The sequence below is a fragment of the Plasmodium brasilianum genome, chromosome 14, assembly GCF_023973825.1.
Source record: "Plasmodium brasilianum strain Bolivian I chromosome 14, whole genome shotgun sequence".
Taxonomy (NCBI): Eukaryota; Apicomplexa; class Aconoidasida; order Haemosporida; family Plasmodiidae; genus Plasmodium; species Plasmodium brasilianum.
Genome location: NC_090127.1, coordinates 148,525 through 163,328, shown reverse-complemented (window position 1 = coordinate 163,328; position 14,804 = coordinate 148,525). Strand labels below are relative to the sequence as shown.

Here is a 14,804-nt window from a genome sequence, read left to right as displayed (position 1 = left end):
TAAAGAAACACCCAAAGACTCTCCTAAAAAAAGTTGAAGTTCGTCTTCATAAATGAAGATGTACTTTACAACGAAAACTTTACAAGTAATGAGTGAAGCTGGTTGTAGGTATTGATTTTCATGTCAATCTGAACAATGTGTTCTCCAATGTTAATATATAAGAGTTTTTTCTAACAATATTTATAATATATAATTAACTATGGGTTTTATAGTTTGATATTCGTATATGGTTTTTTCTATTTTTTGTACTTTTTTTATATTATTATACCTGCATTAGCAGAGGGATAAAAATATGGAAGTGGTAGAAAATACGAAATGTTTTTTTTTATCTATATATATAATGTGTACTTTTATGCTGAAAATGAATTCATAAATTTGTGTAGTTTATTTAATTTAACTTTTTTCTTTATTTATCATTAGTTTTTAACTACAGAATTTATTGCATTTGTTTTGAGTCTTTTTAATTGTTAAACGTTTTTAGTTTTTGGTAACATATATTGAAGTAAACTACAGTTTTTTTATATAAACGAAAAAAAATAAAAAAAAGGCATTTCCTAGTTTCCTATATAACTTAGATATGTTCTATGATATTAAACAAAATGGATGTAAAAAAGTTTAATTTTTTTGTATATTCATAAAGTTAATTTTGCTCTTTTAATAGTTTCTGAATGATGAATATCATCTGGTAATTAGTGAACTGGTGATAAGAAATACATAATTTTATTATTCTATAAACAAAAAATATAACTTTAATATTTAACGTTTAGCAATAAATATTTAGAAGAATAATATTGTTTATTTTCTTGTATATATTTCTTTAATAAAATAGGAATAATACATATAAATGGCTTCAATGACGGAATAAAAAAGGTAGTTATAATTAAAAATTAGCATTTAAAAGGAAAAAATATAAACTTTGCTTATTTTTATTTTATTTTAAAAAAAGAAAATATGTATGAAAAATATTATTTTTCTTTCCATGTTTTTACAATATTTATTTTAATATTAATAGAAGACACAGAAACATAAAAAAAAAAAAAAATTTTATTGTTTGTATAATAATGTTAAATGTAAATGAACCTTTTTGTTAATTATAAAAGAATATACGTTTTAAAGAGAATAAAAAATATTTTATTCCTTTGATTTAAACAATTAAGTTGTATTCTATTATATATATTCATCGTTGAATATTATATATATATTTTTTACATATTGCTATAGAATATTTTTAAGAAAAATGTAATAAAGATGTTAGTTAATTATTTTTGAGTATATTACTATTTTTAGAAAATAATAAATTTACCTTTATTTGCATATTCCTTAATTATTTGTTTACAATTTTATTCTTCGACATGAATATATACATCATTTTACTAAACAATATTTTAGTTATACATGCATTTATTAAGAGCTCTGCTGAATGCTTGAAGAAGGAATATCCTCATCATATTAAATTAAGAACAGGACGGAGCACATCAAAATGCCCATATACATTAATTTATAAACATTTGCAGAATAGTGCTCTTCGAAAAGATGTTATAACACTTTCAGATCTAGAGTTTTATTCAACAATTGATTTTTTGTTTAGACAATTATTGCATAACCCACGCATACAAGATAAAACAAACAAACAAGAACTATTTTCAAAAATAATTGATTATAATATTGATTTCCCTATTATTTATTTTAAGCGATACCTTGGATATAGTTTTAAGGATGACACATCCATGAAAAAATGCATTGATAGAATAAAACGGCGTCTTAATTTCATTGTTATTGAAGGCATCATAACAGAGGAATATTGAGTACAAGCTCAGAAATATTTCTGGATTGAACAAAGAGTAATGGAGGAAATGTCTCTAAAGGTATTTAATGAAAAAACTGAGAATGCAAGAACGAATATGTGTAAAAATGAAGTTGAAATAAAGAATCTTATAAGTAAATTAGAAAGAGGTAGGAGCATAAAGTTATCAGAAGGTATGATAGCTAATACTGTAAGTACTATTAAGGACTTCCTTCTTGATGTATTAAGAAAACCAGAAACTACAGAAAAATCCAAAGATTTTACCAAAAAAAACTGAAGGTGCACTGCATTAATCAAGTATAAACTCTCAACGAAAACTCCACATGTGATAAAAAGAACTGATTGCAGATGATGATTTTCATGTCACTTTAAATAATTTATACACCATTATTCTTCTGTTAATAACTTAGTATATTTCCAATAATTAACTAAAATATATGTTCAAATATTGGTACTAAAGTATTTTTTTCTTTTATCGTTTCTTATCTCTTTTGTATATATTTTGTATTATTATATCTGCATTAACGTGGGAAGAGAAATGTTTAAGGAGTAGAACATACGAAATTATTTTCTTCGTTCATGTATATAAAGTGAACTTTTTTGCTGAAAATAGATTTATATAATTGTATAGTTTATTTAGTTGAACTTTTTTCCTTATATATCATTTGTTATTAACCGCATTATTTGTTCCATTTCATTTAGAGTCTTTTTAATTGTTAATTATTCGTTTTTAGTTTTTTCGTAACATATATTGAAGTAAATTAGACTTTTTGCATTTAAATAAAAAAAACAGAGCGTTACATAGTTTCTTATTAAACTTAAATGTATTTTTTTTAAGAAATTAAAAAAAATGGATCCAAAAAAATTCAATTTTTTTGAACATATATGATGTTATTTTATCCGTATTTAATAGTTTATAAATAATATATTTCATCAAATAATAAGAGAATAGGCGATAACAAATACGTAATTTTACTATGCTATATACAAAAAATAGAACTATAATATTTAAAGATTAGCAATAACTATTTAAAAGTAAAATATTGTATGTTCTCTTTATACATTTCGGAATACTTCGTAAGTAAAATGGAAATAATATATGTATAAATGCAATCAACGTCCAATAAAAAAAGTATTAATAATTTAGATTTAAAATTTAGAACGAAAAAAAAATAATTATGTATATTTTTCGTTTTATATTAATAAAGGAATGTTAATTTATAGTAAAAAAATATTTATTTTTTTCAAGTTTTTTTAAGATTTATATTTTTATAAGAGAACGATATAGAAATATAAAAAAAAAAAAAGCATTTCTTATGATTTATATAATATTCTTAATTATAATTGCATTTTATTGTTAATTATAAATGAATATGCAATTGAAGCAAAATAAAAAATATTTTATTCCTTCAAACTAAGTAATTACTTAGTATATTATATAAATTCATCGCTGCATAATATATATATTTTTTTATGTATTACTGTAGGAATATTTATAAATAATAAAATAAGCAAGTGAATTATCTTTGAGCATTTAAATATTTTTCGAAAATGATAAATTTATTTTTATTTACACATTCCATAATATTTCCTTTTTGAATTTATTGTTCGATATGAATATATATATATTTTTGCTAATCGAAATTTTAGTAATACATGCATTTATTAAGTGCTCTGCGGAATGCGTAAAGGAAACTTACCCTGATCATATTGAAAAGATAACAACACGTAACAGAGGAGAATGCCCATATAAATTAATTTATGAGCATTTGCCGAATGGTACTGTAAGAGAAGATGTTATGAAACTTGCAGATTTAGAGTTTCAAGCAACAGTATATTTTTTGTTTATAGTATTACTAGCTTATATGAAACATAGAAAAGATAATACAAATAAACAAGAACTATTTTCAAAAATATGCTATTCTGAAGTTGAAACGACTATTGATTATTTTATACAACACTTTGGAAATCGTTTTAAGGATAAGAGATCCAAGGATAAATGTATTGATAGAATAATAAGGCGCCTTAATTTTATTGTTATTGAAGGTATTTTAACAAAGGATTATTGCGAAAGAGCTCAAAAGTATTTCTGGATTGAACAAAGAGTAATTGAGGAAATGTCCGTTAAGGTATTTAAAGAAAAAACTGATGACAAGAAAAGGAATATGTGCATAAACGAACTTGCAATAAAAAGTCTTATAAGCAAATTAGAAAGAGGTAGGAACATAAAACTATCAGATGGAATGATAGCTAATACTGTAAGTACAGTTGAGGATTTCCTTCTTGATTTATTAAGAGAAGCCGAAATTAATAAACCATCCAAGGAATCACTTAAAAAAGAATGAAGTTCCATTTGATAAATCAAGTAAATCCCCTCAACGAAAACCCTACATGCGATAAAATACACTAATAGTAATTGTTGATTTGCATGCTACTCTGAAAAATATATACACCACTATTTTTGTATTAATAACTTGGTGTTTTCCTAACACTTATTAAGATATATATAAATAATTATCGATTCTAATGTTTGATTTTCTCATATCATTTCTTCCATCTTTTTACATATTTTTTATTATTATACCTGCATTAAGGCGCAAGGAAAATTTGGAATTAGTACAACATACTAATTGTTTTTTTTAGTATATATATATAATGTGTACTTTTTGCTGAAAATAAATTTATGTGTTTGTATAATTTATTTAAATGAACTTTTTTCTTTATATTTCACTTGTTTCAAAATACATATTTTATTATATTTGATTATCAGACTTTTTAGTTGTTAATCGCGTGTTTTTAGTTAATCGTAGCGTATGATGAAGTAAACTATAATATTTTTATATGGGAAAAAAAAAAAAATTTATAGGGTTAAATAGTTTTCTATTTAACTTAGATATGTTCTATAATATTAAAAAAAATGGATGTAAAAAAATTGAATTTTTTTGTATATTTATAAAGTTATTTTTTCCTAGTTTAATAATTTATAAATGGTATATATGATCTGTTAATAAGTAAATGGGTGATAATAAATAAGTAATTCTTTTATGCTATTAGCAAAAAATATAACTATAATATTTAAAGTTTAGCATTAACAACATAAATGTAAAATGTTCTATGTTATGTTTATATGTATCAGATTATTTCATTAGCAAAACGGAAATAATATAAAGAGAAATGGAATATATCGTGGAATAGAAAAAGTAATAATAAATAACAATTAAATTTTAACAAGAAAAAATTTAATTATGTATATTTTTGGTTTTATATTAAAAAAAGAAATTAATTTATAATAAAAAAAATTTGTTTTAAGTTTGTTCAAGATCTATGTTACTATTGTAACATAATGTAGAAATATATATCTTACATTTTATATTATATTATTATACATATGCGAACTTATTTTGTTAATTGTAAAGGAATATTTATTTTAAACAAAAGAAAAAATATTTCATTTCTTTAAACTAAGCAATTACGTTGTTTTATGTTATACAAATTCATAGCTGAATATTTTATATACTTTTTTACATATTGCTGTGCAGTATCTATAAATAATATTATAAATATTTTACTGAATTATTTTTGAGCATTTACTAATTTTTAAAAAATGATAAATTTATTTTTATTAAGATATTCCATAATTTTTCTTTTACAAATTTATTGTTTGACATGAATATATATATCTTTTTACTAGTACAAATTTTAGTTATACAAGCATTTATTATATGCTCTGCGGAATGCGTAAAGGAAGTTTATCCTCCTGATGTTGAAAAGAGAACAAGGCGTAACACAGCAAAATGACCATATGAATTAATTTATAAACATTTGCCAAATGGTACTGTTAGAAAAGACGTTATGAAACTCGTTGATCTAGAGTTTCATTCATCAACTGACTTTTTGTTTAAAGCATTATTGTCTTATAATAGAGGCATACAAGGTAGTACAAGCAAGAAAGAGCTATTTTTAAAAATATGCTATGAAAATATTGAAATCTCTATTGATTATTTTATGAGACATCTTGGATATCATTTTAAGGACAACATATCCAAGAATAACTGTATTGATAGAATAATAAGGCGTCTTAATTTTATTGTAATTGAAGGTATTTTAACAGATGAGTATTGCAAACGTGCACAAAAATATTTCTGGATTGAACAAAGAGTAATTGAGGAAATGTCTATTAAGGTGTTCAATGAAAAAAGTACCGACGCGAGTACGAAAATGTGTAAAAATGAAGTTGTAATAAAAGATCTTATAAGCAAATTAGAAAGAGGTAGGAGCATAAAACTATCAGAAGGAATGATAGCTAATACTGTAAGTTGTGTTAAGGACTTCCTTCTTGATTTATTAAGAAAACCCAACACAAAAGAAGAATCCAAAGATTCTCCCAAAATAAAATGAATTTCCACTTCATAAATGATGTAAACCCCCCAACGAAATATCCATATATGATAAAAAAAACTGATTGCAGATGCTGAATGCTATATAACTCCAAATAATGTATACACTACTATTTTTTTATCAATAACTTGGTGTTTTTGCTAACTCTTATTAAAATATATAAATAATTATCCGTTCTAAAGTAAAATTTTCACTTCTGTCTTTTTTTTATATATATATATATTTTGTGTTCTTAAACTTGCGTTAAAGAAGAAAGGGAAACTTCAGATGTGTTGAATTTTTTATGTATTATTATCGTACATTTATATAATGTACAATTTTTCCTTGAAAATATATACTTTTTTTTAGTGTAATTAATTGAACTTTTTTAACTATACATCCTTTTTTAACCACACAAAATTTAAGGAATTCCTCCTTTGTTTCTTTTAATTGTAAATATTACATTTTTAAAAATTCGTAATCTATGTTAATGTAAAATGTAATTAATAAAAAAAAAAAAAAATAGTACGTTCTGCTATTTATTTTTTAATGTATATTAATTAGTACGACATCAAACAAAATGAAAGCCAAAAGATTCAATTTTTTTGGCTTATGAAGGATTTTTTTCCTTATTGTTAATGAACGATATATTCTAAGTAGTAATGAGTGAAAGGGATATAATTCATTTTTAATTACATTATACTATATGGAAAAAATAGGGGTATAACTTTTCTAGTAGAAATACATCTTTTTAAAAGAAAAAAATTATGTATTTTGCTATTTTTTATGAACACGTTTTTCTTTAGAAAACGAGAATAACATATATTAGCATCTATGGTAAAATAAAAAGAGTCATAATTATGAATTTATATTTACAAAATAAAAAGTCTAATATTGTATTTTTGTTTTTTTTTTTTTAAAAAAAGTAAATGATTGCAAAAATATATATATATATAAATATATATATATTTTTTTTTTATAAATTTTTCGAGCATATTATTTTACAATTAAAAATGATTGAGATATATTAATATATAACCACTTATTTAGCGCTTTATATATTGATGTTATATATGAATAAATATTTTTGTTAATTATAAAGGAATCTAAATTTTAAATAAATTAAAAAATATTTTAATTTGTTGAAGTTACTATATTTTATTAATATAAATAAAATATATGAATGTATATTGGAAACGTTTTATGCATTACTGTAGAACATTTATAAATATATTACATAATAGGCATTTTATTTTATAGCATTTGCTTAATTTTAAGGAAATAAAATATATATTTTTATTTACTTATTCCCGAATTTTTCTTCCAAAAATTTTTTATTCTCCATGAATATATATTCCTTTTTACAAATCCAATTTTTTGTCCTGTACGCACTTCTTAAGTGCATTGCTAGATGCGAGAACAGTTATTCCTATGATGCTTCAACGCAAACAGCATGTCACAAATTTGAATCTCCGTATGAATTTACATATGACCATTTGGCGATTGGCCCAATTAGTGAAGAAGTTAAGAAACTTGGAGATGTAGAGTTTGATACTTCAATTTCCATTTTGTATGTTTTACTGCATTTTGGCACAGATAAGAAAATGTTATTGCATAAAATAAATAACACTGATATCGTTTTATTGCATCTTCGAGAATTTGAATTTAAGTACAGATATCAATTTATTGATAAAGTATCCAAGGAAAACTGTATTAGTAGAATAAAAAGGCGTCTTGATTTTATTATAAAGGATGGTACTTTATCAGAAGAATATTGCAAACAAGCTCAAAAATATTTCTGGATTGAACAAAGGGTGGATGAAGAAATGTCTCTTAAGGTAGATAAGGAAAAAACTTATGATGAGAAATCAGAAATGTGTAAAAATAAAGATGAAATAAAAAAATTTATAAATGTTTTAGAGAAAGGTAGAGGTATAAAACTATCAGAAGAAATGATAAAAAGTACTGTAGATACAGTTGAGGACTTCCTTCTTGATGTATTAAGAACATCCATGATAGATACAGACTTTGACTTCATGAATGAGATGAATGCTCCAGAGCAGTACAGCATGTGGAATTTTTAATGAAAATTAAATTAGTAATAAGAAAGATTCTTAAATATATAGGATGATCACGCTTTCTTATAATGATGTGTACACCCGTATTTTTCTATTAATTTAAATTTCTTAACACGTTTTAAAATATATAAATAATTATCGATTTTAAAGTATGTTTTTCTCATATATTTTGATTTTTTCATTAAAGATATTTTGTTTTAGTAAGCGTGCATTAATGATATGAAGAAACTATCAGAGTTGTAGAACGTTTGACGTATTTTTGTAGTCTGTTCATATAATGCGTAATTTTATATAGATAACAGATTTATACATTTATAGAGTGTATGTAAACTGTACTTTTTTCACGATACCTCGTTTTTTAACCATATAAAATTTGGTGAATTTCGTTTTGTGATTTTTAATTTTTAATTTTTAATTTTTAATTTTACATTTTTAATAATTTGCACATTAAATTGATGTAAACCGTATTTAATGAAAATAAAAAAATAAAATAAAAAAAGAGTAATACTTTCTGTTATTTATTATTTAACGTAGATATATAGTATGACTTTAAACAAAATAAAAGTCATAAAAATGAATTTTTTGTGCTTATAAAGGGATTTTTTCCTTATATGTTTAGAAACGATATATTTTACGTAGTGATAGATGATGGTGAATAGTTTAAGCGTAATTTTATTATACATTACAGAAAATATATAGATATAATTTTTTGCTCAGATATGACTATTAAAAAAAATAAAAAATTTTATATTTTGCTAGACTATTTCTTTACATAAAACGCGAACAATATATATAAGCGGCATCATTGTGCAGTAAAAGCAGTCATAATTAAGAAGATAAAAGTAAAAAAAAAAAGAAAAATTAAAAATGTATTTTTGTTTTTCTTTAAAAAAATAGGAAGGATAATAAACATAAAATATATATATATATTTTATTTATTTTTTTTTTTTTCAAAATTTTTTAAAGATACCATTTTACAACTAAAAAGAAAAAAGATATATTAATATATTACAACAAATCTAGCGATTTATATTACTATGTTATAAATGAACCATTTTGTAAATTATGAAAGAATCAAAATTTTAAACAAACTAAAAAATATATTCATTAATCTTTTGAAGTTGCATTTTATTATATGAATTAATAAATTTATATTAGATATAATTTATCCATTGCTGAGGAATATTTATAAAAATATTACATATGGGTGCACTATTTTAGATCATTTGCTTGATTTTTGAAAATAATTTAATTTTATTGTTCTCCCTAATTTTTCTCCAAAAAATTTATTATTCGCCATGAATATATACACGTTTCTACAAATCCAAATTTTTATACCATTTGCACTTATGAAGTTCGTTTCTTCAGCCTGGACCAGACAGTATACTACTACTCGTAATGGATGGACAACAGTACATGTGGTATATGAACCTCCTTACGAATTCAAATATAAGAATTTACAGAATGGCGCACTTAGAAAGGAAGTTAAGGATCTTGGAAATGTAGAGTTTCATGCAACACTTGATGTTTTGTATAACTTTAAGTTTCCTTATAGAGGTAAAAAAAAAATATTTGAAATGATAAAAAAAAATTATTACTTTTTAGGTAGTCTTCTAAGATTTTTAAGCACGTATGGATATAATTTTAAGGATGAAATATCCAAGGAAAATTGTATTAATAGAATGATAAAGCGTGTTACATATTTAATAAGGGAAGGTGTTTTAACGGATGATGCATATTGCGAAGAAGTTAAAAAAGTTTTATGGATTGAACAAAGGACAGATGAGGAAATGTCTGTTAAGGTAGATAAGCTAGAAAGTGAGGAAGCGAAAGATCAAATGTGTCATAATAAAGTTGAAATTAAAGATCTTATAAGTAAATTAGAAAAAGCTAAAGCCTTAAAACTATCAGAAGGGATGATTGAATGCATTGTAAGTACAATTGAGGATTTCCTCCTTGATGTATTAAGAACATCCAAAGAAGATGTACCATCTAAAAACTCACACGAAAAGAGTGAAAACAAACAAAATAAATCAACTAAATCGATGAATGAAAACTCGGCTACTGATAATAAAAATTGATTAAAGATTTAAATTGTAAAACCACACATAATGATTTGTATCCATCTATTTTTCTATTAATTGTTCAAAGTTGTTTTTTAACGTCTGGAAATATATAAATAATTATTTGTTTTATTTTAATAATTTGATATATTCCCTCCTCTTTTTTTATAGATATACTGTTTCATTTAACATGCATTAATTAGTAAAAAAGAAATAGCAAAGCAGTAGCATATTTGATATATATTTGTAGTTTATTTGTATCATGTTTAATTTTTTGGTGAAAATAAATTTATTCATTTGCATTGTATTTAATTGCTGTTTTTTTATGCACCTTCTTTTTTAAATTACTGATTATATTTTATTTCTTTTGTCTTTTTAATTTTACATTTTTATGAATTTGTAACAAATCTTAAAGTAAAATGGTAGTTATTCACTAAAAAAAGAAAAAAATTTAAACTTTCAGTAGTTTTTTATTTAAAATATATATATCGTCAGATATGAAACAAAATAAAAGCAAAATAATTGCAATTTTTGTATTTATGAAAGAAGTCATTCCTTTTTTGTTGATAAATGATATATTTTACTTAGTAAATGGTTAAGGGGGAAACGTTAATATGTATTTTTTTTATATTATACAGAAAAAATATGCTTACTATTTTCTATAATTAGAAATATTGATTTAAATGAAAATTGTATGTTTTGATAGTAATTTGTTCTTTATTAATATGTAAATAATATATACAAATGGAATGGATCGTGATATAAAAGAAGTCAGAATAATTATGAATTTTAACTTAAAAAGAGAAAAAAAATTAAAAATATATTTTTGTTTTTTTTTTCTTATTTTGTTTTTCAAAATTTTTTAAATATATTGTTTTACAACTAGAAAGAAACAAAATATATTAGCACATACATATAAATCTCTCGATTTATATAATTCTTTTTTATATGGAACATTTAGTAAATTATAAAAGAATCAAAATTTTAAACAAATTAAAAAATATATTCATTAATCTTTTGAAGTTGCATTTTATTATATGAATTAATAAATTTAGATATAATTTATCCATTGCTGAGGAATATTTATAAAAATATTATATATGGGTGCACTATTTTAGATCATTTGTTTAATTTTTGAAAAAAATAAATTTATTTTTATTTATGTTTACCCATATTTTCTTTACAAAAATTTTTTATTCTCCATGAATATATACACGTTTCTACAAATCCAAATTTTCATAAGATTTGTACTTATAAAGGGCGGTTCTGTACCCTGGACCAAACAGTATATTACTTGGCGTAATGGAATAGCAACAGTGCATGTGGAGTATCATCCACCCTATGAATACAAATATAAAAACATAGAGAGTTGCCCAGTTAGCGTAGAAGTTAAGAAACTTGGAAACGTGGAGTTTCATGCAACACTTGATGCTTTGTATAACTTAAAGTATCTTCGTATATCTAAAGAAGAATTATTTGATATGATACAGAAGGGAGCTTACATTCCAGGTAGCCTTTCAAGATTTCAACAGAAGTATGAATATAGTTTCAAGGATGAAATATCTAAAAAACACTGTATTAGTAGAATAAAAAAGCGTCTTAATTTTATTGTAATTGAAGGCATTTTATCAGATGATGAATATTGCGAAGAAGTTAAAAAAGTTTTATGGATTGAACAAAGGGTAGATGAGGAAATATCTGTTATCTTAGATAAGCTAGAAAGTAAAGAAGAGAAAGATCGCATGTGTCGTAATGAAGTTGAAATTAAAGACCTTATAAGTAAATTAGAAAAAGCTAAAGCCTTAAAACTATCAGAAGGGATGATTGAAAACACTCTAAGTACTATTGAGGACTTCCTTCTTGATATAGTAAGAACGTACAAAGGAGAATTACCATCTAAAGATGCCTACGAAAAGAAAGAAGGCAAACATAATAAGCCAAATGAACACCCCAAAGAAAACGCAACTACTCATAAGAAAATTTGATTTGTAATTTAAACTCTAGTGCCACACGTAATATTTTGTACCCATTTATTTTTCTATTAATTTAAAAAAATAAAATTTTAAGCGTATGAGAATATATAAATAATTATTCGTTTTAAAATAAACTTCTCAAATATTTCCTCTTCTTTCTTTTTATATATATACTGTTTCCTTAAACATGCATTAATGAGTCTAAAGGAATATCTAAGCGGTAGAATGTTTGATGTATATTTGTAGTTCATTTATATTATTTGAAATTTTTTTGTGAAAATAAATTTATTCATTTGTAGAATATATAATTGAACTTACTTCTTTATGCATTATTTTTATTTTTTAATTTACATATTTTATTTCATTTATTTTTATGTCTTTTTAATTTTTAATTTTATATTTTTATGAATTTGTTATATATGTTGAAGTAAAATTGCAGTTATACACTAAAAAAAAATAAAAAACCAAAACTCTTGGTAGTTTCTTATTTAAACTAGATATACATTTACATATGAAGCAAAATGGAATCAAAAAAATTCAACTTTTTTTATTTATAAAAGAAGTATTTCCATTATTGTTTATGAGCAATATATTTTACTTAGTAATTGGCGAAGGGTGTATAGCTAATGCTTATTTATTTTATACTATACAAAAAAAAAATATATATTTTTTTTTAGCTTAAAAATACTTATTTAGAAGAAAAATACTGTATGTTTTAATAGCAAATTGTTCTTTAGTGGAATGGGATTAATATATATAAAAGGTATGCATCATGTAATAGAAGAAATCAGAATAATTATGAACTTTACATTAAAAAGAATAAAAAAATTTTAAATGTATTTCTCTTATTTTTTAGAAAAATATTAATAAAAATAAAAATACATATTTTTTGTTTTCAATATTTTTTAAACATACTATTTTACTACAAAAAAATAACAACATATATTAATATATAAGTACAAATATAGCGATTTATATAAATCTGTTATAAATGAATTTATTCTGTAAATTATGAAAGAATCTAAATTTTAAACGAATTAAAAAATATTTTATTTAATCTTTTGAAATAGAGGTTTATTATATGAATTAGCGAAGGTATATTAGATATAATTTATCTATTGCTATGTAGCATTTATAATAATATCGCAGTAGATGCATTATTTTAGAGCATTCATTCAATTTTTGAAAATAATAAATTTGTTTTTATTAATATTAACCCAAAACATTTTCCCAAAAGTTTATAATTGGGCATGAAAATATATACGTTTTTACAAATCCAATTTTTAATTTTATGCGCATTTATTAAGTGTTCTGGTCCCTGGACCAAAAGGATTGTTACTAAGAAGGGTAATTCAACAACAGTAACTTATATATATGATCCTCCCTATAAATACAAATATAAGAATTTACAGAGTGACTCACTTAGAGAAGAAGTTAAGGATCTTGGAAATGTAGAGTTTCATGCAACACTTGATACTATGTATAACTTTAAGTATCCCTATAAAGGTAAAAAAGAAACACATAATATGATAGACAAAAATTTTTATACTACAGGCAGTCTTGACAGATTTCAAAGCAAGTATAGATATCATTTTAAGGATAAATTATCCAGAGAAAAATGTATTAATAGAATAAAAAAGCGTCTTAATTTTATTGTAATTGAAGGTGTTTTAACGGATGATGCATATTGCGAAGAAGTTAAAAAAGTTTTATGGATTGAACAAAGGACAGATGAGGAAATGTCTGTTAAGGTAGATAAGCTAGAAAGTGAGGAAGAGAAAGATCGCATGTGCCTTAATAAAATTGTAATAAAAGATCTTATAAGTAAATTAGAAAAAGCTAAAGCCTTAAAACTATCAGAAGGGATGATTGAATGCATTGTAAGTACAATTCAGGATTTCCTTCTTGATTTAGTAAGAATACCCAAAGAAGAAGTACCATCTAAAAATGCACGCGAGCAGAGTGAAGGCAAAGTGCATAAACCAAATAAAGCCCCCAGTGAAAACTCGACTACTCACGAGAAAAATTGATTTATGATTTAGATTGTAGAACCACATGTATTAATTTTTTCCTATATATTTTTGTATTAGTTTAAAAAAAATTTTTTTTAACATCTCTGGAATTATATAAATAATCCGTTTTAATGTAAACTTCTCATATATTCGCTCTTCTCTTTTTTATGAATATGATGTTTTCTTAAAAATGCATTAATGATTAAAAAAAATATCAAGGAGATACAACGTTTGATGTATATTTGTAGTTCATTGATATAATGTATAATTTTTTTGGTTAAAATAAATATGTACATTTGTAGTATATTTAATTAATATTTTTTTTCTTATACATGTTTTTCTTTTAATTACACAATTTTATTGCGTTTGTAGTCTTTAATTTTACATTTTTATGAATGTGAAACATATTTTGAAGTAAAATGGAAGTTATAGAACAAAAAAAAAAAAATCAAAGCTTTCAATAGTTTATTATTTAAATTAGTTATATAATTAGTATT

General features: G+C 23.0%; 7 protein-coding genes across 7 annotated transcripts; all 7 read left to right on the top strand.

Moving 5' to 3' along the window:
• Positions 1–1,352: 1,352 nt before the first annotated feature.
• On the top strand, positions 1,353–1,805 carry MKS88_005261 (gamete antigen 27/25; the record flags this gene model as incomplete). The annotated part of the gene is made up of 1 exon (XM_067218507.1): positions 1,353–1,805. The coding sequence occupies one exon, from the start codon at positions 1,353–1,355 to the stop codon at positions 1,803–1,805; it is 453 nt and encodes a 150-aa protein (XP_067070476.1).
• Positions 1,806–1,844: 39 nt separating this feature from the next.
• MKS88_005260 (gamete antigen 27/25) lies at positions 1,845–2,081 on the top strand (the record flags this gene model as incomplete). The annotated part of the gene is made up of 1 exon (XM_067218506.1): positions 1,845–2,081. One exon carries the CDS (start codon positions 1,845–1,847, stop codon positions 2,079–2,081), a length of 237 nt encoding a protein of 78 aa, XP_067070475.1.
• Positions 2,082–3,417: 1,336 nt separating this feature from the next.
• MKS88_005259 (gamete antigen 27/25) lies at positions 3,418–4,149 on the top strand (the record flags this gene model as incomplete). The annotated part of the gene is made up of 1 exon (XM_067218505.1): positions 3,418–4,149. The coding sequence occupies one exon, from the start codon at positions 3,418–3,420 to the stop codon at positions 4,147–4,149; it is 732 nt and encodes a 243-aa protein (XP_067070474.1).
• Positions 4,150–5,656: 1,507 nt separating this feature from the next.
• Positions 5,657–6,202, top strand: MKS88_005258 (gamete antigen 27/25; the record flags this gene model as incomplete). Its single annotated transcript, XM_067218504.1, has 1 exon — positions 5,657–6,202. The coding sequence occupies one exon, from the start codon at positions 5,657–5,659 to the stop codon at positions 6,200–6,202; it is 546 nt and encodes a 181-aa protein (XP_067070473.1).
• Positions 6,203–7,524: 1,322 nt separating this feature from the next.
• MKS88_005257 (gamete antigen 27/25) lies at positions 7,525–10,340 on the top strand (the record flags this gene model as incomplete). Its single annotated transcript, XM_067218503.1, has 3 exons — positions 7,525–8,243; positions 9,226–9,317; positions 9,628–10,340. The coding sequence occupies 3 exons, from the start codon at positions 7,525–7,527 to the stop codon at positions 10,338–10,340; spliced, it is 1,524 nt and encodes a 507-aa protein (XP_067070472.1).
• A 1,184-nt stretch (positions 10,341–11,524) lies between these two features.
• MKS88_005256 (gamete antigen 27/25) lies at positions 11,525–12,307 on the top strand (the record flags this gene model as incomplete). Its single annotated transcript, XM_067218501.1, has 1 exon — positions 11,525–12,307. The coding sequence occupies one exon, from the start codon at positions 11,525–11,527 to the stop codon at positions 12,305–12,307; it is 783 nt and encodes a 260-aa protein (XP_067070471.1).
• Positions 12,308–13,545: 1,238 nt separating this feature from the next.
• Positions 13,546–14,325, top strand: MKS88_005255 (gamete antigen 27/25; the record flags this gene model as incomplete). Its single annotated transcript, XM_067218500.1, has 1 exon — positions 13,546–14,325. One exon carries the CDS (start codon positions 13,546–13,548, stop codon positions 14,323–14,325), a length of 780 nt encoding a protein of 259 aa, XP_067070470.1.
• Positions 14,326–14,804: the final 479 nt, after the last annotated feature.